At 52.9% G+C, this 27013-nt stretch overlaps 1 protein-coding gene and 1 long non-coding RNA gene across 3 annotated transcripts in view; one reads left to right on the forward strand and one right to left on the reverse strand.

The window, feature by feature from the left end:
• The window catches only part of JADE2 (jade family PHD finger 2), an 86844-nt gene extending 60390 nt beyond the window's left edge, over positions 1-26454 (reverse strand). For both annotated transcript variants that reach the window (XM_054217881.1, XM_054217880.1), the window contains exons 1-4: positions 26236-26454; positions 19137-19194; positions 16055-16140; positions 3085-3242 (exon numbers count right to left, since the gene is read on the reverse strand). In XM_054217881.1, coding sequence (XP_054073856.1) covers positions 3085-3242; positions 16055-16140; positions 19137-19194 — 302 coding nt within the window. In that variant the 5' untranslated portion in view covers positions 26236-26454. The remainder of the gene's footprint in view (positions 1-3084; positions 3243-16054; positions 16141-19136; positions 19195-26235) is intronic.
• Positions 25133-27013, forward strand: part of LOC128916369 (uncharacterized) — a 5909-nt gene continuing 4028 nt past the window's right edge. The window contains exon 1 of the long non-coding RNA XR_008468945.1: positions 25133-25323. This is a non-coding gene — a long non-coding RNA (uncharacterized LOC128916369). The remainder of the gene's footprint in view (positions 25324-27013) is intronic.

Consider the following 27013-nt stretch of genomic DNA (forward strand, 5'->3'; position numbering starts at 1 on the left):
GGGGTGCAGAGCCCATGGCGCGGCAGCTGCAGGGCGGCAGCAAAAGCAGCAGCTCTGGTGGGACCAGCGAGGTACCCAGGATGGAGACAGGGGCAAATTAAAGCCATTAAACTAGGGAGGTAAATGGAGTTGTAAGGCCTTTTAAGGCTGCTCTCTTTAGGCAGATGGAATATAGTCATCTCTTGTGAAAAAATACTTGACATTTCTCCAAAGGAGGGCAAGCTGCAAGAGGGAGTTGTCTGACACTGGAGATGCGAAAGGGACGGCAGTCTTCATCTGTCCTTGGCTGCTCTCTCCATCCCTGACTCACATCAGTGACCCAAGTGGGAAAACATTGAGGGCAGGGATGCTATCGGAGGGAGAACTGCTCGGGAGGAGCACGCCCGTCTCCGTCGTGCCTTCTGGTGTGCATGCCAAGAGATGCCGTCCTGATTAAAAAAAATCTGGCAGTGTCACCGCTTGTCCCCCTGGGACGTGCATCATAGCCACAAACCAGGTGCAACCATTAACGCTGCTGTAAAATGAGCTCTTCATTCCACTCACATCGCACTAGCGAAGGCGAAATATCCTGAACAGGCTTCAGTCCGAGGACAAAGCCCTTCAAGCCGTGCTCGCTGTCTTGCCAGCAAAGAGAGATGGTTCGGGCAGATGAGATGCGATGCAGGGTGGACAGACAGACCTCCAAGGAAGCTAAGGCTGTGGGTGAGCAGCACGATCCCAGCCCAGGAGGAGCAGCCTGGGATGAGCAGGGCATGTGGTAACCCGGGGAGGCTGCAGAAATCCACCTGGGATTAGGTGAGAGTGATGGAGCCACTAACGAGTATCTTTGAGAGGTCACAGAGTACGGGTCAGATTTCAGGAGACGACATACAGTATCTGCCTTTAAAAAGAGAACTCATGGGAAACCACTGAAACGCATAAAAAAGCAGCCTGTGTGAACACAAGCAGAAAATAACACAGGATAAGAACCATCCAGCATGGGCTGGGACCTCTGCGGTGGGTGGAGAGGAGAGGACCTATCTTGACTTAGAGCAAGGCTTCAATGCTACCTATCAGGAGATGCTCACTGGTGTCCGTGGGCTGTGCCGAGACCTCTGCGAGGCCAGGCTTCCTCACGCGGACACAGGGCTCGCTCAATCTGCCGAGTTTAACCCCGATGAAGGGGAAGCCACAAACTCTTTGGAGAGCAAGGTTTGGGAACAAAACGGCATTGAGGAACTGAAGAAAGAGCTGGAAATATTGCAAGAGGCAATTCATCAAGGATTATGGCACAGCGCTGAGCTTGAGAATAATCAAATGAGCAAAAAAGAACCCCCAAGAATTAGGAAATTCTTCAGAGAGGATGTGGTGGTTGGAGTGAAACCCAAGCTGAAGGTGAGTGGGCAGCACCAGGCTGTGGTGGAGTGTTTGATGTCCCCTCTGAAGCCCACGGGCACGTCCCCACGGTGACACGGGTGAATGCAGCAGAAGCCTGGAAGATGGCGGCAAAAATGTTCACAACTCCAGAAAACACAACTTTTGATGCAAGCTTAAAATAAATGGATCTGCTTAGTCTAGATGAGAGAGGACTGAGAGGAGACACGACAGCGGCCCCCAAAAATGTGAAAGATACTGGGAAAGGGCTGGTGCCAGAGCAGGACAGAGCGGGATGGGGACCTGGGAGGGATGCTCTGCTTTAGGAGCATCCCTGTGTGGGAAGAGGCAGCACCAGCAGAGCTGCCCCAGGACCGCCAAAAACAAGGGCCTGGAGAAAAGGGGGGGCAGGGCCCTGGCAGCTCCCGGCTCAGAGCTCTGGGATGCAAAACCCCAGCCGACGGAACGCCGGGAAGCAGCGCCCGCGTCAGCCCACTCTTTGGTCTGACTTTATGGCTTTACACGGGCTCCGCCGGCCCAGCCAGCGCTGAGCTATCGCTTCTGGGCTGGAAATAGCACCGGCGCGAGCCCTCAGCTGGGCAGCAGAGCGCTTGCGAGTCCAGACTGTGGTTAGCTATCAAAGACAACTAAAAAAAGATATTCCACACACAGGGGTCTTTTTTTTTTCCCCTTTCTTTTTTTTTTGGTTTTGTTTTCTTCTTTTTTTTTTTTTCCCAAGGATTAAATCAACTCAACAGCCCCCTTTACAACTTCCCTTTTGATGTGTTCAGACTCATTAAAGTTTCATTTCTTTCTCTGTTTTCCCCGGGGGAGGAAGGGGAGCGTACACAAAAGTTTACTTCAGAAGCGGGGCCGGCAGCTGCAGCACCAGCTGCTCGTGCTGTGGGACAAGAGGAGCCTCCGCTCCTTGCCCAAATCCCCCGGCAAAACGCGGCCTCCCGCCGCCACCTCTAAGTTTTGGGGTCCGACCCTGCAAGTTTCGGGTCTCTCCCCAACCTGCCCAGTTCCCCCCACCAGCAGCGCCAGCCTTTCCCCCCCCACCCCCGGTTTCATCCACCGTGCCGGGACAATCCAGCGAAGGAGGAGCAGCTCCCCCACGTTTCTTTTCTGCCCGAGCAGCTGTTGAAGTGTCTATTTTAAAACTCAGTTCCCTATTTTAAAATAGCTAATGAGACACCGATCTAGGCCGAGAGACTTTGTCTCTATGAGGTCCAGGAGACGCTCGTCTGTTCGCTGGGCTCCTTTTCCCAAGCCCCGAATCTCCGCATGCCCATCACGTTCCCAATATGCACAAACAGTTTACACGGTAAAGAGGGAAATTTTTAATTTAAGGGCCAACTCCTGCACCCCTGCCGTGAAATACCAGCGGCACAGCCACGTGTTTCTAGACGGAGATGCATCAACCAACCAGGCAGAGGCTGACGTGGTTTTCTGATGGTATTTTTTTTATCCTCCCCTTTGATTTTATCAGCTCTTTTTCAAAATTCCCCCACCCAGGGCTGGCCTGCCCGGCACGGCTCCTCGCTGCTGCCCAAGAAAAGCTGGGAACACACGAGAGGGACTCTCAGAACGCAACTGTCCCGCCGCAGGAGGTCCCCGTTCATCCCCTTTACGTGCTCTCCGAGACGGTGTGCACCCCACCAAGGCAGAGGGGACCCCACAGAGGGGACCAGGCACAGGTGACCCACAGAGGGGACCCCACTCGCTTACCTGACCACGGGCTCGGGGATGGCCTCAGCACTCGCCGGCACCTGGACGCCCTTCTCCCACTCCTGCCTCCAGGGATCGGCCAGGACGTAGTACTCATCGGGGCTCAGCTGGAACGAGTCGGGGATCTTCATGGCCGTTATCAGATCCGTACGGAAAACCTGCATCGGAGAAAAAAAACAACCATCCAACATGCAGGGTCTGGCAGAGGCTGGGTGCGAAGGTGCCGTGGGGAGTCAGTCCCCAAGGGACTGCGCAGCAGGTGTCTGCGTCCCCAACAGTATGGCTTCAGGGTGTCACTTTCTGTCACCTCCAGGGTGAGGTTCAGGCAGGACAACATGGTGCACGGGCAGGGAATCCCCTGCTTGGCCAAGCAGCACCAAATGCCCAAGTCCCCACAGCTGCAACCCCTCTGAGCTGCCCTACCCCTGGCAGACGTGAAATCCAACCGCAGGCTGCAAGCTCGGCCCAGGCACGGACCAAAAATTCCTATTAAGCTAAAGAAACAACAGGCTGGTTTCTCTCAGGGGATCAATGTTTTCTACATAGCCACACAAGTACCTACTCCTGGCGCCAAGGGATGTATGGCACCTGGGCTTCTGCACGTTCAGCCTTACTGGGGTGAAATGATGTTCTTGGCATGAATGAAGCTCTGGGGAACACAGAGCCACCTCATCGCCCCAAGCACCTTCACGTCCCCAACATGTCACCTCATCGCCCCGAGCACCTTCACATCCCCATCATCACATCCCTCATTGCTCAGAGCACCTTCACGTCCCCACCATCACATCCCTCATTGCTCAGAGCACCTTCACGTCCCCACCATCACATCACTTCATCACCCCAAGCACCTTCATGTCCCCTTCATCGTGCCACCCCACTGCCCGGAGCGGGGCCAGCCAAAAGCTGAAGGTCCCCCATCGGGGCTCGGTTGCTCCAGCGGCAATTGCACACCAAGAAGCACAAGGCAAAATAAAGCCAAGCTGGGTTATACTAGAGCCGGAAAATATCTGACTAAATGTCGATGTCGGTGCCTGCTTACACATCCACAGCCAAACACACGGGATTTTTCCTGACCCAACAGACCCGCTGTGAGACTGACACCGGACGCCTCTCCGGTGAAAATCCCCCAGCCCCTCGGACAGTGAATGGGCTCGCTCTGGCCCTGCAGAGCCTTCCCCCAATATACTACGATGAAAGAAACACATTCCAAAAAAAAAAAAAAATAATCCCTCACGGTAAATAAGGTTTTCCTTCCAGAGGGTTGCCTGACAGCAATGACTCGAGCAATCCTGCCTCTTGCAGCATAAAAATAAATTGTAAATGAAAATGGATGATTTCTCCTCTCTACCATCTGCTATTTTAGCTGCGACAATAACCAGCGGTGCCAGCAATCATGCCCAGACACCGGCTCCCTCCATCCACTCCATCCCTGCCACTTCTGCGTCGCCTTCTGCGGGGCCGGGATGGATCAGGTGTTCTCTTCAGACGCCGTTTCATCTGGTGGCAGAGTCTATTCTCCAAATGAGCACTGCTTTGTCAGAACCACCAGAAATGACACAATATGGTTTTGCACTTTCGATACAAAGATAACGCACTTCGGAGAGTTATTTGGGAAACCAAATGGGCTGAGAGGCAGGAAACTAGACATTAACTAAGACCACTGAGACCAGTATTTAGGTCAGTTTGTTTAATCCTCAGAGTCTCAGCTGCTAACCCAATTAGAGTTAAATACAATACATAAACAACCTTTTCTATGTTGGGACCTCTCTGAATTGCACTGGTACCTTCCTCCCGACGCATCTGCTTGGAGACATTTTTGACTCCCTCTATATAAACCTGATTTGAGTCGGCCAGACACAGTCTCAGCGCATCCTTCAATAAACATAATTAACAGCCTACATATTAAAGTCAGAATTAGGCTCAGTTTGAGAAAGATCAGGTTCCTTTACGTCTCCATGTGCTACAAATGCACAGTTATGGATGTCGCAGTAAACTTTTACTGTGCTGCCAGGGCAAGAAATTAAAAAAAAAAAAAAAAGAAAAAATTAAGATAAATGGTAATCAAACACAAGAAGGTATACAAGATGTCATAGTCCTTACCATACCACATGTCTGCATATCAGCAGAAGCAAAGTAACCTCGCTGTAGCTTGATTTCTAAAATACAGTGTACGAATACGTCCCGTTCTTGACACCCCTGCATTGCCAGGGTCGTAACTTGGGCAAACGGCATCTCCATTACCCAGTTTTGGTGCCCACCTGCGACAAGGACAACACAAACCCGAGCCAGCCTCCCCGCCTCGGACTGCTCTGCTTTGGTGGACGAGATGCTCCTGGACCACGCGTGGTCGAGGGCAGCATCCGGGGCCAGTGCCACCTCCCCGCTCTGGCCACCAGCACCGGGGCAGGAGTGTCACAGCACTTCCACATGGCTCCATTTGCAAAATTGTTACAGAAAACGCTGTTTTGGAGACACTCATCCTGTGGATTTGTGGGCAAAGCCAGGTAGAAATGGTTTCCAAAGGTGGTGGGCACCCAACAGGGTTTCAAAATTCCCCCAACTGGACACCACTGAAATCTAAGTGCCCTCCACCTCCCTCTCCACCAACTCAAGTTGCCTCCCGAGGACACCAACTTGAACACTGTGGCTGGACATGTGATCAGGAGCACGGCATCACCGTTTCATGGCATGCAAATCTAAACACGCCATGAAATCGGTGTTAGTTTCGGCAGCTGTGTTTGTTAACCTGCCCTGAGCGCTCTGCCTCCACCCCAGGGTGCCAGCACCCACTGCAGCAGCACCCTTTACAGAGCCTTACCCTAAACAAAGATCCCACTTTAGAATCATTGAATAATTTAGGTTGGAAGGGACCTTAAAGATCATCCAGTGCCACCCCCTGCCCTGGGCAGGGACACCTCCCACCACACCAGGTTGCTCCAAGCCCCATCCAACCTGGCCTTGAACCCCTCCAGGGATGGGGCAGCCACAGCTTCTCTGGGCAACCTGGGCCAGGGGCTCACCACCCTCACAGCAAAGAGTTTCTTCCTAATTTCTAGCCTAAACCTCCCTCTTTCAGTGTAAAATCGTTCCCCCTCATCCTATGGCTCCCCTCCCTGATCCAGAGTCCCTCCCCAGCTTTCCTGGAGCCCTTTAAGGGACTGGAAGGGGCTCCAAGCTCTCCCCGGAGCCTTCTCTTCTCCAGGCTGAACCCCCCCACCTCTCTCAGCCTGTCCTCACAGCAGAGGGGCTCCAGCCCTCCCAGCATCTCCTTGCGCAAAGGCAGCACCAGGCTGTTTGCTGGAGTTGTGGCTTCAGCGGTTCAGGCGTCCCAGCAGCACCCCCCGGGCAGCTGGCCATGCATCCCACGCCGCTCACCGCTGCTCTGACCAGCAAGACCAGCCTCACCGATGCTCCACAACATCGTCAGCAGATGCAAAACCCTCTGGCAAACCGCCGCGCATACCTCACAGCGTTGGAAAACCCAGCAATGGGATCAGCCCTTGGTATAATTTCTCCCCTCTGTATGGTGTGGACCCCAGGCTCGTGTTTTCCTGCATTAAGTCTTCCCCAAATTCATCCCTTCTGGCTTTTCAGCTCACATCAGCATAGCAGCTTAGTTTTAATTTTAAGCCAAATAAGCACGATTGTATCTATTTCCCTGAAGATGATAAGGCGCATCGCAGGCTGGATTTGCAATCTCACTACTTCATTTATTTAGTCCTTCTTGGAAAACAGATAAGCTCGCCCATCCAAAGGCAGCACACACGCCCGCACTTTATCACAGCGATGCCTCTGTCTTTTCATGAAGAACTGGAAATGCTCAAATTATTAACTATCAAAGCAGAACACTTTAGAAATGATAGAACGGCACAGAAATTGTAAAGGAAAGCAGATCAGTTGTCTGGAAATCTCCCAACAGCTAATACGCTCAAATTGTAATCTAAATGTCTTTTTGTTTTGAATTGTCTGGGATTAGGGTTGGGAAAAGACTCAATTATTCTACTCAAACTCTTCTGAATTATTTATGAAAACCAAATAAAGGATAAATTGGGCACTGATGAACTGAGGACCTGGCGGCGAGGAGAAAGTTGGGTACCAGAAAACAAGCAATTTTCCCTCAATAGGAGTGTTTACTGTTTCTCCCCGGCCGCAGGAGCTGACAAATTGTCTCCAAGGCCAGGCTGCTCCGGTCCCTGCTCCCCCCTCAGCCCTGGACAGGCTCCGTCCTCCCCTTCCAGCCCGGCACCAGGATTCAGTTTATTGCCTATCGATCCACCAGCAACGGGGAAAGCCAAACCGAGATGTTCACTTTATTACCTCTGCATGCTCGGGAGCCTCAGGCAGGTTTCAGCGATGCTCAGAGACGCATCGCACTGATGCCCAGGGGCCAGCCTCGCCCTTTGCTTAGTGCCAGCTTTGAAGATGGGGAAAAAGAACATGAAATTGCAATATCCCGAGATATTTTTGGCCTTTGTTGTCCAAGCGAGAGGGACCAGGAGTCGGGGTCGGCATGCTCGTGCAGCCTCAGAGCCCAGGCAAGAGACAGAAAACCTCCCAATCGATCCCTGCCGGTCCCACAGCCACACGAGTGAGCAAAGAAGAGTGTTTCATGGCAGGGCACGGCGAGGAAAAGGCAAAAAGAAGTGAGATGCCCAACATTCCCATGGGAGCTGCAGCAGGGAGGCGAATCCGGCAGCTCCTGACAGTGGCTGCACCTTTAATTTCCCATTGTCAGCCCCAGGCACCCACGGCAGGACCATCCCTGCATCCACCACAGGTCCTGCTGCACCCACCATCACCCAGGCACCTATGGCAGGACCATCCCTGCATCCATCACAGGTCCTGCTGCACCCACCACCACCTTCCCACACTGTCTACAGAGCAACGGATTATGGCATGCAAAATGCAGATGTCTGTGGATATTATGGTGATGAATGAAGAGTAAGAATTGATAAATATACTCCTGAAAATATCATTCCTCGACACGACAACACCCAATGAGACAGTAGAGGCAAACCATCAAGCAATGAATGCAGCAGCTCCACCACCTCCTCTGCCACTGCCATGCCCCAAGCACCCCATCGGTCTCCCATCTTGGCTTCCCAGATGGCTCTCCCTGCTCACATCCATGTTGCTCGCACAAGAAGTGGCAGGTTAACTCCCCGTGCGATCACACTAACCTCACAGCATGGACCAGGCCCTACCAGCGCAGCCCACGGAAGACACCAACCTCCCCACAGCAGCTCAGGCCACCAGCAGGGAGGTCCTGCTGCTCCAGGTGTCCCACCAGCCGTGTGGAGAAACTGTCTGACGGCACACGCAGTCCCGTTCAAATCTTTTTGGGTAGACAACAGCTTCTAGCTAATTTTTCCTTCCTGGACCAAAGAACTACTGGGCAGTCTCAGACTCAAGCTCACCCCTCCTGTCCCAGCACCACCACTGCCACCCACAGCCTGGTCCTGAAGATCCAGCCACTGTGGGCCTGCTCCGTTTCCAAGGTCTACAAGCCTCTAAGTTACCCTTGGCACTCACTTCTCCCAGGCAGGACAAGCCTGCATCACCAGCCTCCACCCTTTCAGCCCACTGGTTTGTGGTGTTGGACTGACTGCCTCCCCAGAACGGCCAGTCTCAGTGGTCCAGGAACATGAGAAGTCACTGGGACACCAAATCCGTCACATTCCCCAATGATACACCAACATTTTTTGTTATTGCAATTGTGAAGCAAAAGCTGTATGGGCTTTTCCTCTCTAAAACCATATTTTAAAATCCTCCAAGTTAATTAAATAGAACATATCTTCACATTTTCACATCCTAACGCTTCACCCCACTACTCCAGCCCAGGATGGGAAGGATGCTCCTGGGGTTATGGCAGGGACCATGGCAAGGCAGGGGGTGGATTCAGCTCCTCCATGAGCTGCAAACACCTCCTACACCAGCCGCTCCATCTCACAGGGGACTCCATCTCACAGGGGACGGGGGATCTGCTGCCGTGCAGCCTTTCCACACACCCCAAGACAGCTGCTGGGCACCTCCAGGAGCCCTTGCATGGACCAGCATCAATTTATTGGATAGAAATGACTCCCCATGGAAGAAGATGCCGTGGCACACAGTGCTTCGCTGTGATGGGCACGCTGTGATGGATCGGGAACCCTCAGTAAAGGACTCTCAGGCTGCCCCGCTTTGCAGCAGCATTCCTCTTCCTCCTCCTCCTCCCTCCGTGGCTGACCAGCCCCTCTCCGAGCCTCTCCACCGCCTTTCTGTGCAATCCTCGCTATCGATTTCCAGGTTCTTTGACTCACTTACAAACCCCTCTAATAAAGTGGCCCGGCAATCTCACCGCCATCCAGCTCCCACTTTCCAGGCTCTGTCAAGGACTCGGCTCTTCAAGTGCCCGCACAGCAGGTCTGAGCCTGCCAATTATCCCCTCAGCCCCAAATACCGACCTGAAAAACACCGAATTTAGATCTCCCAGTAACGACTTTCCGCTCATACGAAACCAGCTCCTGGGCGAGAGCCAAAAAGCTGTATATGTTTTGGGCTTTAAATCGAAACGAAAAGAAAACTCGTCTAGCACTGGGTTTAATTAGCTTTTAAAACTGCAGCCAGTCCAGGGAGCGCCGTGCAGGAGCCGGCGCGGATGGTGGTACCCAGTGAGGTGGCACAGCCCCAGCATCTCCCGACACAGGTACCCAGCCGGGGCTGCTGGCTTCAGGTGCCGGCTAAAAACCAGCCCGGGTGAAAACCAGCTCCGAAGGGACCAGGAGGCTCAGCCAATGCAACCAGCTCTCCCCGCACACGAGGCTTCCCGAGCCAGCAGGAATTGTCTTACCCATTTTCCACTGCATCCGCATCCAGCTCACCTTGGGGCTTTTAGACCCTGGGGCAGAGGGACAAGGTCCATCCCTGCTCCCAGCACTGGGATGGGATGCAGATTTTGTCTATACACACAAATCCCCGTTTGTATCTTCAACGTTTTAGCAAAAATAAATCTTCCCAAAGCACTCCACGCGGCAAAGCACTGGTACGAAATGTCAGAAAAATGAAGCCCATTGTTCAAAATCAGGTGCATGCGGGAAAGCGCAACGTTCTCCACAGGGAGGGCAGGCGGGAGAGGTGGGAAGGGCCTGGCCACAGCCTGCCTCCAGAATCTCCCATGGGAATCTGCTCCCTCCTATAACCCAGCAAAACTTTTTAGTGGGCGGTGTCCCTGCCCAGGGCAGGGGGTTAGAACTAGATGATCTTTAAGGTCCCTTCTAACCCAAACCGCTCTACCATTCTATGAAATCTCCAATCCTCCCCCGACGCCCTCGCACCCACCGCAGCCACGTGGGATCTGGCAGGGAGGACGTCTCCAGTGTTTTTTCACACCGAGACAAAAGGTTTTCTTTAGGTTTTGGCTCAACACTCTTTTTTTTTTTTTTTTTTTTTTTTTTTTACAGTCCTGGCAGCCGTGTCCTGCATACGCCCCCTCGGCCATAAGCCCCTTCCTCCACCTACACCGGGACCAGGGGTGTCTCCGGCTCCCTCCTTTGCCGGGCTCCCTGCTCATTTCCAGCCAGTGCTATTAGCCCTTCGCTCTCTCAAGCATAAAATTGTTTGTTGTAGCTCATGAGTCACAAGGATTTTTAGAGAAAGAGAAAACAACGGGAACAATGGGAGCCCTGGGAATAGTTTTTGGTTGTACAAACTGTCTTCGCATCAGTTTGAGCCGGCACCTCGGCAGGTGCAGCCCTTGGCTGCCCCTCCTGCCCCCCAGCCCTATTTCCCTGCCGTTATATATCACGTTTTTCCAGCCTTTTCCATAAGGAGACAAGCAGCGATATTCGGTAGCGAGGCTCCGAAACGTGGCAATGCCTGGTGTGTGTTTGTAAGCCGCGATATTATCTGCCTGTGGGGGAAAAAAAAATACTTACTCTGATGTTCATTTGGGAGCCAGCCTGCTATCTCTTCATCTAGTCTTGCTTCCTCTCGAAATGCTGAATGTTAAAGATTCAATGAACAACAGAATTTAAAATAGGAACAAGAAGCATTTTTGTCTGGCCCTTCGCAGCATTCAGAAGACAATGGTATTAATCCGTTTTCCCCACGCCGGCTTGGGAAAAGCGACAAAGCCACTGCAGTCAAACCTTTCAACAGAGACGGATTTTTCTCCTCATCCAGCCCAGTAAAAGCGTGTCCAGTCCTGCTTGGCCATACTCACAAAAGCCCTTCTTCAAGCATGGAGAGCCCAGGGACTAAATTCACATTGCACTGGGCCTTTATATACCTATCGCAGGGAAAAAAACCCATGATCTAACGTGCGAAGAATTACTTTTTAGAAGGGCAACAACGAGGATGTCTGTTAATAGGGTTAAATCCTTGTAGAGAGATATAAAAAGACATCTTTCAAAGCACGGAAGTGATATCTAAACAAGGCAAGCAGAAAATAATGTAAATTGTATAAATTTGTGGTTTCCCCTTCATCTTGAGCCCTGCCTGCAGCTGCGGTCCCCTCGTCCCCAGAGGGTCCGGGCCGAAGGAGGAGGGCGATGGGGATGGACGGGGAGATGAGGAGCATCCTCCGAGGAGAGCCGAGACCGCGCAGGGCTCTTCAGCTTAGGAAAGGGATGGGTTTGGGGCTGTCAGGCAGGTAGTTTGCACAAAAAAAAATGGGTTTTTTTCTCCCCCACACAATATATCCTAGCAGCGCAACTCATGGCAGGGAAATGCTTTGGATCCCAAGCAGTTCGGGAGCTAATGACTAAGGGAGCGGGGAAGGCAGTGACTCAGAGGGAGCAGCCAAGGGAGTCCCCAGGCCGCTGACGGCTGGGAGCTGGCAGATAGAACCGGCGACTATCATTACACACTTGCCTTGTTCTTAGATTCTCTCCTCAGACACTGGCAACTGCTCCCTGTCAGAAACAGGAGAGAGGGCTTGATGACTGCAGTCTAACCGGCGAGGCTGGCGCTCACAGCCCCAGCCGCCCGACAGCCGGGGGCAGGACTGCACGAACGCACCACTAAAAGAAGCAGAAATCCACACTTCGGGCACATCCTCCTTCCCCGCTGCGCATTCAGCATCCAAAACAGGGCGGACCCAGGCGAGCATCCCCCTCCCCTCCAGCTCCCGGGGCTGTGACCATGACCAGCATCTCCTTGGCCGGCAGCACCCAGGGATGGGTACCGGCCACCACCCTCTGTTTGAGGCCGGGTTCAGAGGCAAACGAGCTCTAATGAGATTAATTCAAATGACCAGATCGGTAGACTGCTATCACTGCGGATGCAAGAAGCTGCTGGCAGCTGCCCGCATCCGTCCCCTGCCTGCGGGCAAAGGCAGGGCAGCAGAGCCATGCCTGTGCCCGGGGCACTGCCGGCATCACAGCGGGGCTCTGCCCTGAGGTCTCCGCTGCCCAGGTGTGGGGCAGGGGGGGACGACTGTCACCTCGGCAAGGGAGGCAGCGGAGAGGGAGGCCTGGCGCCTGGGACACATCAGGAGAGAGCCCGGGCAGAGCCCCGTGACAGGCACAGATAAATATAATCACCCTCCCTGGCAATGGCCCCCTTCGCGGATGTTTACAAACAGCTCAGTACTTTTCCATGTTAAGAAGCTTGTTTTTCCAGATGCCTTGTATCGGGTGGTTTTTAATGTGTATGGTTAATCCCTTCTCACAGAGTCTTTCATAATAAACATCACCCCCTGACCCGGCTAACAAGTACGTAACACTAATGCTTTTGATTTTTTTATCCCCTGCTCGGGTTGGCAGGGGGAATGCAGACAGCAGCTCGCACAGAAACGTGGACACGGCTCCGAGAGGGGCAGGAGAGCGCAGAGCGTGGCGGTTCCCCCCACGCAAACCCCCCGCTCCCCCCGGCCCGTCCTCCGGCATCGCCGCCCCTTGGGACCTGCCCGGACCCTCTCCACACCGACGGAGGCTCAGCTCTCGACAAACCTACGAGCCACATGTCAACCTGGAGTTTGCGTTACTGTTTGAAAAGGCTTGCCCAGCCCCAAAGTGTCTATTTATGGAGTTCAACATCTGATAATACATTCACAGAATCCTAGAACGGTTCAGGTTGGAAGGGACGTTAAAGACTATCCAGTGCCACCCCCTGCCCTGGGCACGGACACCTCCCACTAGACCAGGTTGCTCCAAGCCCCGTCCAACCTGGCCTTGAACCCCTCCAGGGATGGGATTCATCGCATTCTCCATGTCATCCTCCCGTGGTTTCCATCCTCAATGAGATGGAAAGGGACTGCAAAGAGGAAAGTACTTCAGTATTTCATGTGACATAGGTTTGACAGTGGTGTGGTTTATGTTTTACACTTCTCAGTACTCGCTCCAGCAGAACAAGATGTCCATCCCAGTCCATGCCTGAAATCTTCCAGGCTCCTGCAAGAAATCCTCCGGGACATGCCAAGCCCTGCAGCATTTCACAGACGATGGGCAGTGGATCCAGGGCATGGACCAGACGGGTTCACGGGTGCTCGCAGTAAAAACAGAAGCTGGGTCACTCGTGAAAAGGAATGCAAGATGCTGTTGTAGAAGAAATCCATAAACCAGTGCTCACCAGAGCGAGCTCCAAACCATCACCGTGCACCGCTACGGGTCTCGGACCTGCTGTGCGGGACAATCCTGTGTCCAACCCCAGGGACAATCCACACTCTCCTGACCCCTGGGTTTCACCTGGAGCTGGATTCAAGCAGACCCGGATGCCAGCAGCCGCAGGGGAGATGCACGGCAAGGGGAGCAAAGCTGAGATCTGGACCGGTCCCATCTGCTCCAGTTCCCACCAGGCTTTTGTAAAAGATAGTTTGTCAGCTTGAGCATCCTGGCTGAACTCCAGCTTGAGTAATTACACACAGCCTCCCCGAATTCCCCTGGAGTTTCAGTTCAGATATGCCACCGGGGTTCACTTTCTGTCCCAACTGTTGCTAAGCTGGGCACTGTTAAGCTTTTGCTCCACTTTATTTGTTCCAGAGCTACATTTCCCTGAGAACCATCCTTTGGGCCTAACAGAGCATGAAGCAGAGGGACAAGCCTGGCCTCCGCGGTCCCACATCTGACGTCTCCCCGGGTGCCACAGACTAAGATCCAGCTTTCACTCCAGCTGTTGTCGAGCAGCAACACTGGCATCTGGGTCTGCACGTCCTTCACATGAAGCGCAGAAGTATTTTCACTTGGAGTCTTGGATCGGACTTATATCCAGAAACTTCATTAGCAGCCAGGTAAACTCCTAGCTGGCTGATAAAGCTAATTTATATTAAGAGAGTGTCTGTACCAGTGATGCAGAAAGAGATCTCCTGACGCAGGCTCTTTTGGAGGGGGGTCTTACAGGGTGGCAGCAGGGTGGCACGTGGGGCACCGCCAGTGAGCCATGAGTCACATCCTGGCACATCTAACCAGGTGTGACGCCAGGCATCTCCGCAGGACTCCTGAAGGCTCCTACATGGCCAGTCTTGACGACTTTGCAGACACATCGGGCACAGGGACGGGAAGGTATGTCGGAGATGGGGGAATGGTGTCCCAGGAGGAGGAGATGCCCTAAATGCTTCACTTTCTCAATGGGGGATTCAGCTCATAAAATACACCCCCTCACCCATACCGAGAGAGAAAGCTATAACCAAAAAATGACATTACCAGCCCTAACGCACAACTTCCCGACAGCCTTGTCAGCAGCCAGTGACATCTGTACCTCTGGTTCTTTGCTCTCTGGAGTGTTTCCAATCACCTCAGCTGGTAAAAAACAGCTTTTCAGCCCCTCTCTTTACCCGAGGCACAAGCAACTCGGACTTTGTAAGCCTCTGTCCACTGCCAGCACAGTAGATGTAGCACTGTAAATCTGTCACAGCCATAAGAACCCAGTGCAGCTGTAATTCAAGCAGTGACCACAGGAAAACCTCAAAATCTCTTCTCAGCTTGATGCAAAGGGAGGATGTTAGAGAGGTTTGTGCTTACCGGGCCACAGCCTCACAGAAGCGTAAAGGTGAGGGCTTGGGAAGGAGTTTACAGCCTGTGAGAGAGCATCAACCATGCCAGCTTCACCTGCTTCTAAACTTAGCTCTGTTTGACTCCGGACCCTGGTCCAGAGGAAAGGGAATGCGGGAACAATGTCCCTCTGGCTTTGCTCACGCTGCTCTTGAAACGAAGATGACCACGGCTAAACACTGCAGTTGCTACAACAGCAGCTCATGCCTCGTATAGTTTCCACGTCCAGTGGAAATGTATCCGAGGCACACAAGGGAAAACAGGGCACGGCATCGTCCCTTCCAGCGCAGTCCTGGGCAAACGCCACTCCTCCCGCCCCTGGCCCATCGCAGAGCGGGCAGGGACCAGCCGGGCATTGCCCCCGGGTGGGCAGTGCTGCCCGCGCCACCAAAGAGTGAGGGAAAACCCTCAACAAGGTCGGACACCAACAGCCTCACCTTAATGCCCTTGAGCCCCGTGACAGGAGGAAACCAACACAACGTAATCTCCAACTCAGCTGTGCTGTCTCTCGTTTCACAGCTCTCTGCACCTCCCACTTGTTCACCAGGAGGAGCCTCCGTGCCACGGAGCCACCCTCCCCTGGCATCAGTGCCATTACTCAAGGGGCAACTGGGTGGGCACCCAAATTGAGGAACCTCAGCACGTAGCTATCTATCTCAATACTGTAGGACCTCCCAGTCCCACCAAACAACCTCTTCCCCTTTGCATCAACAGTGATGGAGTGGGCACAAGGACCCCAATGGAATGGGCACAAGGACATCCCCACCCTTCATCCAAGATGCCCACCAGGTACCTCCACCAGCTCCCTCCCAGCAGGGCTGAGCAGGAGGCCAAGGCTGGCACCCCAGGAGCTGTGGCTCTGCAACGTGGGCTCTGGCATCTTGGAGGATGCCCTATCCCGGCACCCACAGGCAAATGGGGGCAAGCTGGTTGCCACCACATCTGGGCAAGTATGTCCCCGAAGGAAAACTCTTCCTTTGGCAAAAGCCTAAAAGCTCACATACCTCAGAGGGCTTCTTCTCCTTCTGCCGTGACCAGGTGGATTTGGTATTCGGAATTTTGGAGCATCTGGAGGCGGACGTGGTATGACCTGCAACGAGGCAACAGAGAGAGATTACCAAGCAAAGAGACAAAGTTTTGTCAACACCTTTGTCACCAGCCCCACCGCCGCTACTACAGCCTCAACCAACACTTTGGGTCAACACCAAGAGGTGACAATACCTTGAGATGGCGTTACTTTTACGCACATCTCAGGGTACTTCACCAAACTAGATTAAGATCACTTTCCTGCTGATAAGGATGATGAAACAGAGATCTCTGAAATCTAAAAAAACTGTTGTCAAATGCAGACATCAGAGTTGCAAACCCAAAGTCATGAGTAAGAACGGCTTCTGAGAGGGAAGGACCCAGGGCTAGCACTCCTGGAATCAGGAATTTATTGCAATCAGGAATTAAGGAGATACAACTGAAAATTTTCTAACAAGAATGCTTAAAGACAAGCATCTGAATTGCTCGAGGGCCTCAGACTCCATGGTCAAAAATATTGACCAAATTGGGCAAAACTTATCTGCCCGTGCCAGGATGAATAACTTCCATGCCTGTGTGTGGTTCAGCATCCAGTGGGAACCACCCAACAGGACATACCAAGCGAAAGCACTTTATAGTTTTCAGTAGTAAAAGAGTATTTGTTTTGGGATTTGGGATTACTTTACGCTGGGAGCGTTATGAATGGACTCTCATCGTCCTGACTGCAGCATTACCATCACCACCGCTGCCACCTCCACAAGGCAAGGGCAGCCCAAGCCTGAAATGTGCTGGGATCGTTATTGCTCGTCACCTTTATTTCCAACCCATAGGTGCTATTATCACTACTGCTACCACCAGTTAAAAAAAAAAAAAAAGAAGAAAATAAAAGCTGAACGTATTTGGTAATAATAATTAATTACCAGAATCTTTTTATAATAATGATAATGGTTGGGTCTTCTGTATAGCAGGATCACTTCACGTTCCACTATACACAAATGTTTTGCTGGGGGTGCAACAAATTAATTATCAAAAGGCCTATTTAACACTGATTTTATCCTTGGATGGCCGAATAGGAAAAAACAACATAAGCCCGTGCCAAGCACAACAGACCGGTGCATGCCAGGACCTCAGAAGGGCTCCGGGCCGGGCGTGAGGGACCAGGGCTGTCCCCAGCGCGGTGGGAAATGTCCCTGGGCAGCCGAGTGCCCCAGGAGCCCAGACAAACCAACCTCACGTGCCAATTCTTGCTCGCAGGGGAAGGGGCACTGCTTCACCTCGCCCTGTTTACTTGATAAAACCACTTTCTTGTATTTCGTAAAACGAAGACTTGATTAGATGGCATCAGTTCCTGAAGGACAACTGTTTTTCTGACTGTGGTGTCGGGCTTGATGTCATTAAATGCCTTTTTTTTTTTTTTAATCATTCCAGTACGCAAAGCCCTCAGCAGTCGCTGTGCTGCAGCCGCCGGGACACCCCGCTTCCCTCGCCGCCTTGCTCCAATCACCGCAGCAGCAGCTCCACGGCTCGCACCGCGAGATCGAGTCACTAATTTCCACCTCGTCCCCTCTTCTCCACCTCCAACCCGCCGCTACAACTCCACAGACTTAGATAACGCGCCACTACCACCCCTTCCCGGCGGAGGCACCAAAAAGAAGGTCATTGCTCTGTTTACAATTATCCTGCAGGAGAGCATTTGTCAACAGCTTAGATATCACCTGCAGCATAAATATCCAAGCCCAACAGAGATAAGGCCACCTTGTTTAATGCCGTGGTTAAAGATGCCTTCCCCCCACTCCCCCCGCCAAAAGGCAGAGGAGCCGGCGAGCGTGGCTGGGCTCCGTAAACCCTTGAGCATCTGGGGATTAGGAGATGGGAAGTTTGGAGCACGGGCTTCCAAAACAAACCCCTTTCTGAGATAGAGATGTTTTAATTTACGAGAAGCCAGCGGTGTTGACAGAGCTTGAAAGGCTTTCTGCACGCTGGGCTCAGAACCCCAGACCCCCCCTGGGGCTCCGGCAGGACGGGGGTCCCCTCCGGCAGCCGAACAGCAGGTTCCCGTCGGCAGTAGCAGCGCAAACCCCGCTCACGCTGACAATTTTTTTGGCTAAAGCTGTGGGAACGGCAGCCAAACCCAGCAAGATCAGCCTTTCCATAACCCCCTGTAATCTCCCCATCATCCTGTTAGGAAAAAAAAAAAAAAGCCCAGAAGTTTTAAGTGTCTTTAACAAAGTCCCTTTCGTTCTCAGATATCCAGCAGCCAGATCCCATAAAGTGTGGAGAGCAAATTCCCAGCACGGCCTGGATGAAATTACCGGGACATCCGTAAGGAACCAAGAGCTAAATTACTGAAATTCGTAGGAAACTTCGGAGCCCAGACAAGGGATTAGACTAGTGCCTGGAGGGGAGCAAGCACTGAGGCACTGCGGTATGTCTGCAGTGGGTGAAACCCTGGAAGAAGTGGGAGAGCGCTCTATTTATAGCCAAAATTCAGCACATTTGCACATGTTTATTGTTGAGCACATGCTTCTGTGCTTCCCTGAATGAGGATGATGCGAGGTAGATGTTGAAAAGCAAGCGTGGGCTTGCAGGCTTTGCTGGCTTGAGCCTCATCCCTTTTCCCACATCACTCTTCAGCTCGCGAGAAGGGAACAAGGCGGCTCCGGTTCTACCCCGACTCCAGGAAAAACTTCCCTTTCCCCCAGTACGACTCAGTCAAGAGCGAACTGGTCTCGGGCTGCAGCTCACAGGGAACGACAACCCGTCTACAAAGGGTGTTTGCTTCGTTAGCAGATTTGCAATCAGCGGCTCTCCCTGGCCCAGACTCCTCACACGAGGGAGAGACTCTCATCAGTTAAGAGCCGCCACAGCCGGGCGTTTAAATTGATATCAGCTTGTTGCTGCATTTCTGACAAACCCAGCCCGGCGCCCAATTCATTGCGCGGAGACTTCCCAGTAAATGCAGCTTCCTCCACTCTTTGCAAAGTAATTATTCAAGCGTTTTCCCTGCTGGAGGTGAATCGCTTAGTTATCTCGTTCAAAGCCTTGAATTAAAGGTCTTACTGTCAGTGGTGTCTGAGTTATCACTGCTGATCGAGTACTTGCGTCGTTTTTCTTCCATCTGTAACAAAAGAAATTGAACATTACACTTAGTGCCCAGGAAACTCATCTCAGCACCAAATCGCTGTTATCTCTGCGTATCTGCGCATCGCCTTATCCCTGCACCAGCCAGTACTTACCCTCACGACAGACAGCCACCCAGGGGCTTAAAGAAAAGGAAGAGAACAGCCCTCATAGGGCTTTTCGTAAAGTTTTGAGGGTGTCAGTGTTTCTCTACCAGCTCTCCCCGCTCCCAGGAGGCGGAACGAGTACACTTTGATCGCTCAGCTTTGCATGGCAATTTGCCTACGCAGGATTCACAACCAAACGGCCCTCCTGCCCTCTGCGAGAGCATCCCCACCGCAGGATGCCCCACCACAGACCGGAGGATGCCCCACCACGGACCATGGGGCTGTTGGATGGGACAAAAGACAAGAACCCGTCTGGGCTGCAAATCTGAGAAATGCAGAGCTAGAAGAATGGAAACTATGTGCCCTCTCGGTATGTCTGCAGGGGGAAGTCCAAGCATCCCGGCACCGAAGAGGACCCCTGCACACGATGAGACCAGGGTTTTACCCTCTGACTCATCTTCCCACTCAGGCGGTATCTACTTCTTTTAAGAGTTCTGGTGTATCCGTCACATAGCCAGCGTGCTAGCCAAGCCTGCAGCGTGCTTCCCATCACCCCGAGCTGCTCTGCCTGCTCCGGCACAGCCGCGCAGCTCCCCCGGCACCGCAGATCCCAGGGGGGAGCAAGCGGCTTCCACACGGCTGCGGGGACTTCTCCATCCTCTCGGAGCCAAACCCACGGCAGCAGGTACCACCACAGCGATTAGGAGGACAGAAGAGCCCATTTCAAGCTCGGCTGCTGATTCCCTTTGTGACTTTGAACAAGGCACAGAAAGGCTTGAAATCAGCAGGTTCTTCTGAACTCGCCCCTCAGGAACCGAGCACTCAGGAGCTCAGAGTCAAGTACCTGTCACAGTAGATGCTTTAAAAAGGCAAGAAAAAAGAAAGGAAAGAAGGAAAGGAAGGAAGAAGAGGAAAGGAAGGAAGAAGAGGAAAGGAAGGAAGAAGAGGAAAGGAAGGAAGAAGAGGAAAGGAAGGAAGAAGAGGAAAGGAAGGAAGAAGAGGAAAGGAAGGAAGAAGAGGAAAGGAAGGAAGAAGAGGAAAGGAAGGAAGAAGAGGAAAGGAGGAAAGGAGGAAAGGAGGAAAGGAGGAAAGGAGGAAAGGAGGAAAGGAGGAAAGGAGGAAAGGAGGAAAGGAGGAAAGGAGGAAAGGGAAAAGAGGAGGAAAGGGAAAAGAGGAGGAAAGGGAAAAGAGGAGGAAAGGGAAAAGAGGAGGAAAGGGAAAAGAGGAGGAAAGGGAAAAGAGGAAAGGGAAAAAGGAAAGAAAAAAAGGAAAGAAAAAAAAGGAAAGAAAAAAAGGAAAGAAAAAAAAAGGAAAGAAAAAAAAAGGAAAGAAAAAAAAAGGAAAGAAAAAAAAAGGAAAGAAAAAAAAGGTTTTTTTAACATCTGAAGAGCCCAGTTTAGGCTGGTGGCTGATCAGAGTGGTCCCCAATACAGGGCTTTGGGAGCTCTGGATGGAAAGCGCTACCCATGGAGCGGACAACCACCCGACAGGCTGTGAGCTAAAACAGGCCCACAAGAAACAACGTTAACCTCGTGGAAATCTTCCTAGTACTTTCTGAGATATTTTGTAAGAATCTGAAGGTGTTAACGTGGCACAGACACTAACGCTTCTGCAAATGATAAGCGGGAATGATAATAAACCCCTGGATTTGTGTGGTTGGGTGGCAGCAGGTACTAGCAGCACACAGACTGGAGAGCAGGCTCGAGCATGCCGATTTGCCCCCAAACAACAGGAAAAGTTCCGCAGAAGCACATAAAACCCTTGCAATGCCTGTATTTTACAATATACGTGCTATGTTTTATCCCACCATTATAAGAGATAATACTAAAAAGCATCGTAAACGTTTAACTATCAGTGTATCAGGTAAGGCACTGCCCTCTCAAAACATGATATAAAACGTTCCTTGAGAATATGGCAATATCAATACTTTCCCTCAGTGGTTCAAGGGGAAACAGATGTTATTAAACCAGCCTTGTTCCCGATAGCCATTAGATTTTGCTTGGGGAAAATGAGACTGAAGGCAGCTCTAACGGCAGTTTACTTACTTTTAGTGGAAATTCTACCTGGACATTTAAAACTGGTTCCTACTGGTTTGAAGTGGCAAAGGGGCTTTTGGAGCACAAAGCTGAAGCTTTGCTTTTATTGATTCCGGAGTCTCTAGTCACAGCGATTAAATAAGCCAAAGCCAACGGGGAACAGAAACACCTGAGCTGAAGCAAAGGAATGCTACTGGTACCCAGTGGGATTTCCCGAGTTTCCCATCTTTGCCTTTAAAGCAAGACAGTCGCTGACATCCCCCTCCCTCTGAGAGAGGGGAAAATGTATATCATTAATGCAGAGCACAGATGTCAGGATGCTGGGACTGGTTTTGGCTCGGATACATATGGAGAAGATGCACTGATCATCCCTTTAATGGAACTCAGTCCCTGCATCCTGCTCCTGTCCTACACCTCCCCACACAACGCACCTATACGCGCTCACTATGTAAGAGTACGGACTTATATTCACACACAGAAGTGGTTCACATTGCAGGTAAAATAGTCCTTCAGTAAAGCATTTTGCCACTGTTCGGCAGGCTCCGAGACAGCATCCTCTCACCCAAACGGCATTAAATTGCTCTGAATTAAATTCCTGCTTGACCAAAGTATGGATATCTCTGAGCACAGAGCCACCACCCAGGTAGGGGACGGCACACAACAGCCCACACGGTGCTGAAGGGAGCAAAATTTGGGGCCAAAACCACAGACTTCAACCAGATCTTTTCATAAAAGGGTTAACTTCCAGGCGGTGCTAAGATGATGCTGGTTTCGGAGGGACTCATCTTCTGGAGCAGCCAAACAGTAGTAAACCATGGCACTTAACGGAGGAATTTACTGTAGAAGAAGGGTAATTGGGCCATTTCCCCAGCTGGGTTATAAAGTCTGATGGTGGCTGGGAGACCCATGGGCTCCTGACACCCCTCCGGCACCCAGCGCAGGGGGACCCACATCCCTCCCACAGAGCAAGCGCTCAGGAGCCATTCAGTTGCGGTACTACTGAGCAATTCCAAGTCTCCACAAAATACGGAGTCTCCGCTCCAAAATTAATCCTTTGTTTACATTAGAGGCTAATTTCACCTTTAACTGACCCATTCCATGCATGGCATCATTATTACAGTCATAAACAAATACCAAAAAAATTTGTAATACTTTGAAAAAGGTCACCGTTAGGTCAAACTTGGCCCAAAATCTAACTTTTATGGAGCCAGGAACCAAGAGAAAGGTTTCTATGTATGCTTGCTTAAAAAATTCAAACAGAAACAGATGTGGGTTTCTTTTATAAACAAATGAACATCCCCCTGAAGTGTCTGCAACTCAAATCCACAGGCGCAGCCCTGCGCTAATGCCTGGAAACCCGAAAAAACGGAATTGCTCGCAAACTACCACATGTTCAGCACTGCCTTTGTTCGAGCTGAGAAAGGCAGATAAATGCTAAACCAAGGAAGATGATGGCCCTCCATCAGCCTAAACAAATGTAAATCACTAGAGCCTTGGACAAATTAGCCACAGGATTGGCAGTAAAATTGAGGTGATGGCCTGAGGCTGCCTGCTCCTGCCTCGCAGCAGGGGAGGGTTGAAGAAGAGCTTTTGGAGATGCGATTTTGCCCAGCCCACGTAACCTGGGCGAAGGGAAGGCAGCAGCACCCTTCAGCACCCAAAAAGCTGCCTGTGCCCAGGTCCTGAGCTCCTGTCCCTCCTGGGGACCCCTCCCTGGACGCTAAACCGAAATGCCTCATCCAGCCTTTCCACCAACAACCAACTGCTTCTGCCCGACTCCTCGCCCTCCGCGAACCCCTCCAGCATCCTTCCCCGCTGGCTGGGGAATCCGCTGACGTTTCCCAGCTCCATCAAGTCCACGTGGGATTCGGAGCTCCTGGTGGCATCCCAGCACCACGTCTGCAAGAACGAACCATTCTGGGTTGCGGCAAGCAAACTAAACCCATACATGCCTGTGCACACAGGGGACAGGCACAGAAACCTGCAGAAGTTGCAGTAAAAAGAGGGGGGAAAAAAAAAAAAAAAAAAAAAAAAAAGTCTTTCCTCATCACCTCTTCCCAGCGCTCATCCGCACGGTAAGGGATGCGGCGCACTCGGTCCCCCTGCGCCGTCACCTCTGACGCGGTGACAGTTGAGCAACACCGGCTGAATTATGTGCTCTGTTTGCGAGCTGCAATGAGACTGCAGAAAACCACTTCCCTGTTTGTTCTTCCAGCGCAGAAATAGGAACACAAACAGAACATAGTGCCCCCAGCGGCACGCACACCGCTCCGGCCAGCCCGGACCCCCGCTTCCAGGGACCCCCCGCTCCCAGCGACCCCAGCCCATCGCTCCCAGGGACACCATCCCACGGCTCCCAGCGACCCCATGGCTCCCAGGGACCCCATGGCTCCCAGGGACCCCGTCCCATCGCCCGGGTGGGTGATGCGGAGTCCAGGGGCAGCTGATCCAACCTTCCCCTCTGCGTTTAACTATTTCTTCGCTCTGTCTAGGAATTACCAGCAGGTTGTTAGAAAGTGTAACAAGGAGGGTGGAGGGCTTGAAGGTCCCAGCCTTTACACTGTAGGAGGGTTGTCCTCGTCGGGTTGGCTTTTCTCATTAACAATTTTGGAACCAAGCGCTGCTCTAGGAGGCTCCTAGAGAGCGGCAGCATCCCCCGACGCAGGCACAGCCCCAATTTCACAATAGGAGAAGAACAAACTTTTTGACCGAAGGATGCGCATCAGCTGTGCCACCAGACCGCCAGCAAATCCTGGTGCACAGCCCTTAACATCCCAGGGGAAGCCGCCCTGCTCTTCCCTGAACCTCCCTGGTGACCCTGCGAGGTGTAAATCCAGGAAGGCATAATCCTGGTCCCCAGGAAAACCCCATTTTCTGGGCAGCGGGAGCCTGTCCCCACCAGCCGGGGCTCGCCTGTCCCTCCGCCTCCTCCACGGGCTGCCGTCAGCTCCCACCTCTCCAGCAACAACCCAACTGCCCAGGTGAAGGCAGAGCCATTCCTCCTCTCTTCCACAGCAACTCCGCTCGCTGTCTTGGCTCCCTGGGGCAAAATTTAATCTCATTTGAATTTAAAACAAAACAAGCCCTCGTTTACTTCCTGTGCTTTGCCTTTTTCCACATCTACAAGGGGATTTTTTCTCTTTGCTACTCACATATATAACTTTGCTTGCCTCTTCTGACTTGTTACCCTCTAATTATCCTTTTTTTTTTTTTTTTCTTATTCAGCAAGCCCAGACAAAGCACAGGTAACCAGAAAGGTTACTGCGGGCACTCGGGGCCACCCCAGCCTTTGGGCAGGAGGGAGCAGGCAGGGACACAGGGACAACAGGGACACAGGCTCCTCGCCCGCAGCCGGCTGCCCCATCCTGCAGGTCCCTGAGCATCCCCAACTCAAGAGGAAAATCGACAGGAGCTCTGGGCGCTCCAAACTTTGTACCAAACACCCAGAGAAAGGCAAAGACCAGACCTCATTTAAAATACCTTGGTTTGAGGACCACCCATCCACCAACTTTCAGAACTTGGTGTCAAACGCTCTCAGCAGCCACCACTACTTTAAATGAACTGCATCTCCCTGCCCACAGACCTCACGTGTACCCTCCCACCCTTTGCTCCAAGCCTTCATTTCTGGACATCAGCCTCAATTTTCCTAGGAAAAACAAATTTAACCTTTGATTTAACCTTTCTGCAAGCTATTTTTACGTCTATCTCAAGCTTATTTTAACCTCAGTAGCCAATAAATGCTTAAAGGTCAAACACCATTCCTAAGAGCCGGGCTCCTCACCCCTGGGAGAAAGCCTGAGATCACTGAATTATTATTTTTTTTTTAATATTTTTTTTTCCCCAAGCAAAAGCCCCTCTTAGAAATGTCCCAGCGGTAGGAAACCTGTAAGCCAACAATTTTCACTGTGGGTGCCGACAGAAGGAGCTGGGAATTTTCCCTCTGAACGCCATCCTTCCCACTCAAAAACCGCTCAGGATGTACAGGTATGGAGAGAGATTTTTTTTTTTCCCTCCTCTAACTGCATCCCAGCTTGACAATCCAGCATCCCCCCCCTTCCTTCTGCCTTCGCACCGCTTCCCAACTTCCAGCTCGCTGCCTCCTCCATCCCCAGGAGCGGAGAGGGCAAGCATGGGGTGGGGGGGAGGGTGGGAGGCGGCAGGTAAGGGGTTCCCAGCCCCGCATCCTAAAACCAACGCAGTTGTAGGTGGGAAAAGGGCAGGAGTGGGTGCGGGGGGGGGAATGTTTTTGGGCCCGGGCGATGCGGGGTGGGGGGGGAGGCCGCCGCCCCCCCCCCCCCGGCATCGCCCGGGCCCGGTAGCCCGGGGACCAGCAGGGATGGGGCAAGCGGGAACCGAACCGGCAACCACCACGCCCCCGGGTACCGCCATCCCGGCTCCGCGCCCGCGGAATCGTTCCGCACTCCCCCCCTCCTTTGCGCACACACCCCCCCCCCCCCATCCTCGGTAACTGCACACACATCGCCCCCCGAGGAGGAGCCGCGGTGGGCAGGGCGCGGGGCATTGCCGCAGTCATTAATTTGGGAAATTAAAAAAAAAAAAATTATATATTTTTAAAAAATTTAAAATTAAAAATAAAGGGGGGGGGGGGGGAAGGAGGTGCGGAGCCAAACCCCTTTTAAAAGTTCTTGTTTACATCCCCCGCTCGCCTCCCTCGGAGACTTTAAAACAAGAGTGACCAACATGCGCAATCCACCCCCCTGGAAATGCTGCACATCCCCCCGCCTCGCTGCCGGAGCGGGGGGGGTGGGGGGGGGGGGGGGGCGGAGGGGGGAGATTAAAAAAAAAAAAATTAAATAAATATAAGCAAAGCAGGGGGAGCTGCAAAATAACCATCCGCTGCCGAAATAAGCCCATTCCCCGCCCGCCAGCCTTTACCTTTGCCAGCGGAGTGTCCTCCAAGAGTTGAGGCTGTCTCTGGGGTGACGGGGCGGGGAGGAGGGCGGGGGGGATGCTCCCGCAATCCCCCCCCCCTCCCCGGGGCCGGGGAGAGCCCCCCTCAATCCGGTGTCATTGCCGGGCCCTCCTTAGGAGCTCCCGCCCGGTAACTCCATGGATGCGGGGTGTGTGTGTGTGTGTGTGTGTGTGTGTGTGTGTCTCCGTTCCCCCCCCCCCCGCCCGCCCCGCTTCCCAGCCGCGATGGCCGCTCGGCGGCGGCCGGGCGAGCCCCTGTGCCCGCCTGTTTTCTCTTTCTTTTTCACCACCCCCGCACTTCCTCAGCCTCCCCTCGCCCCGCCGCCCGCCCCGGCTCCGGCAGGGAGGCGGGGGAACCGACTTTCGGAGCGGGGACGGATAATGGTGGCGGCGTTTCCCACCCCCCCCCCCCCCAAAAAACCCACCCACCCCACCCCCCCCCACACCCCCCCTCCCAAAAAAAAAAACAACCCCCCCCCAAAATCTTCAATTTTTTCCCCCTCCGGCGCTTTCTCCCCTTCCCCGGGCGCAGCGGCGGGGCCAGGTGCCGCCGGCCCCGCTCCCATCCCGCCGCCGCTCCTCACCCCCCCCGTCGGTCGCCGGGGCCCCATGGCGCTGCCCGGAGCCCCCAGCGCCCGCTCGCCCCGGCCGCTCGCCCCGCCGGCGTCCCGCCGGTCCTTCTCCCCCCACCCCCTCACCAACGCACACCCCCCACACCACACACACTCTTTCCCTCCTCTTC

The sequence above is a fragment of the Rissa tridactyla genome, chromosome 11, assembly GCF_028500815.1.
Source record: "Rissa tridactyla isolate bRisTri1 chromosome 11, bRisTri1.patW.cur.20221130, whole genome shotgun sequence".
In the NCBI taxonomy this organism is placed as follows: domain Eukaryota; kingdom Metazoa; phylum Chordata; class Aves; order Charadriiformes; family Laridae; genus Rissa; species Rissa tridactyla.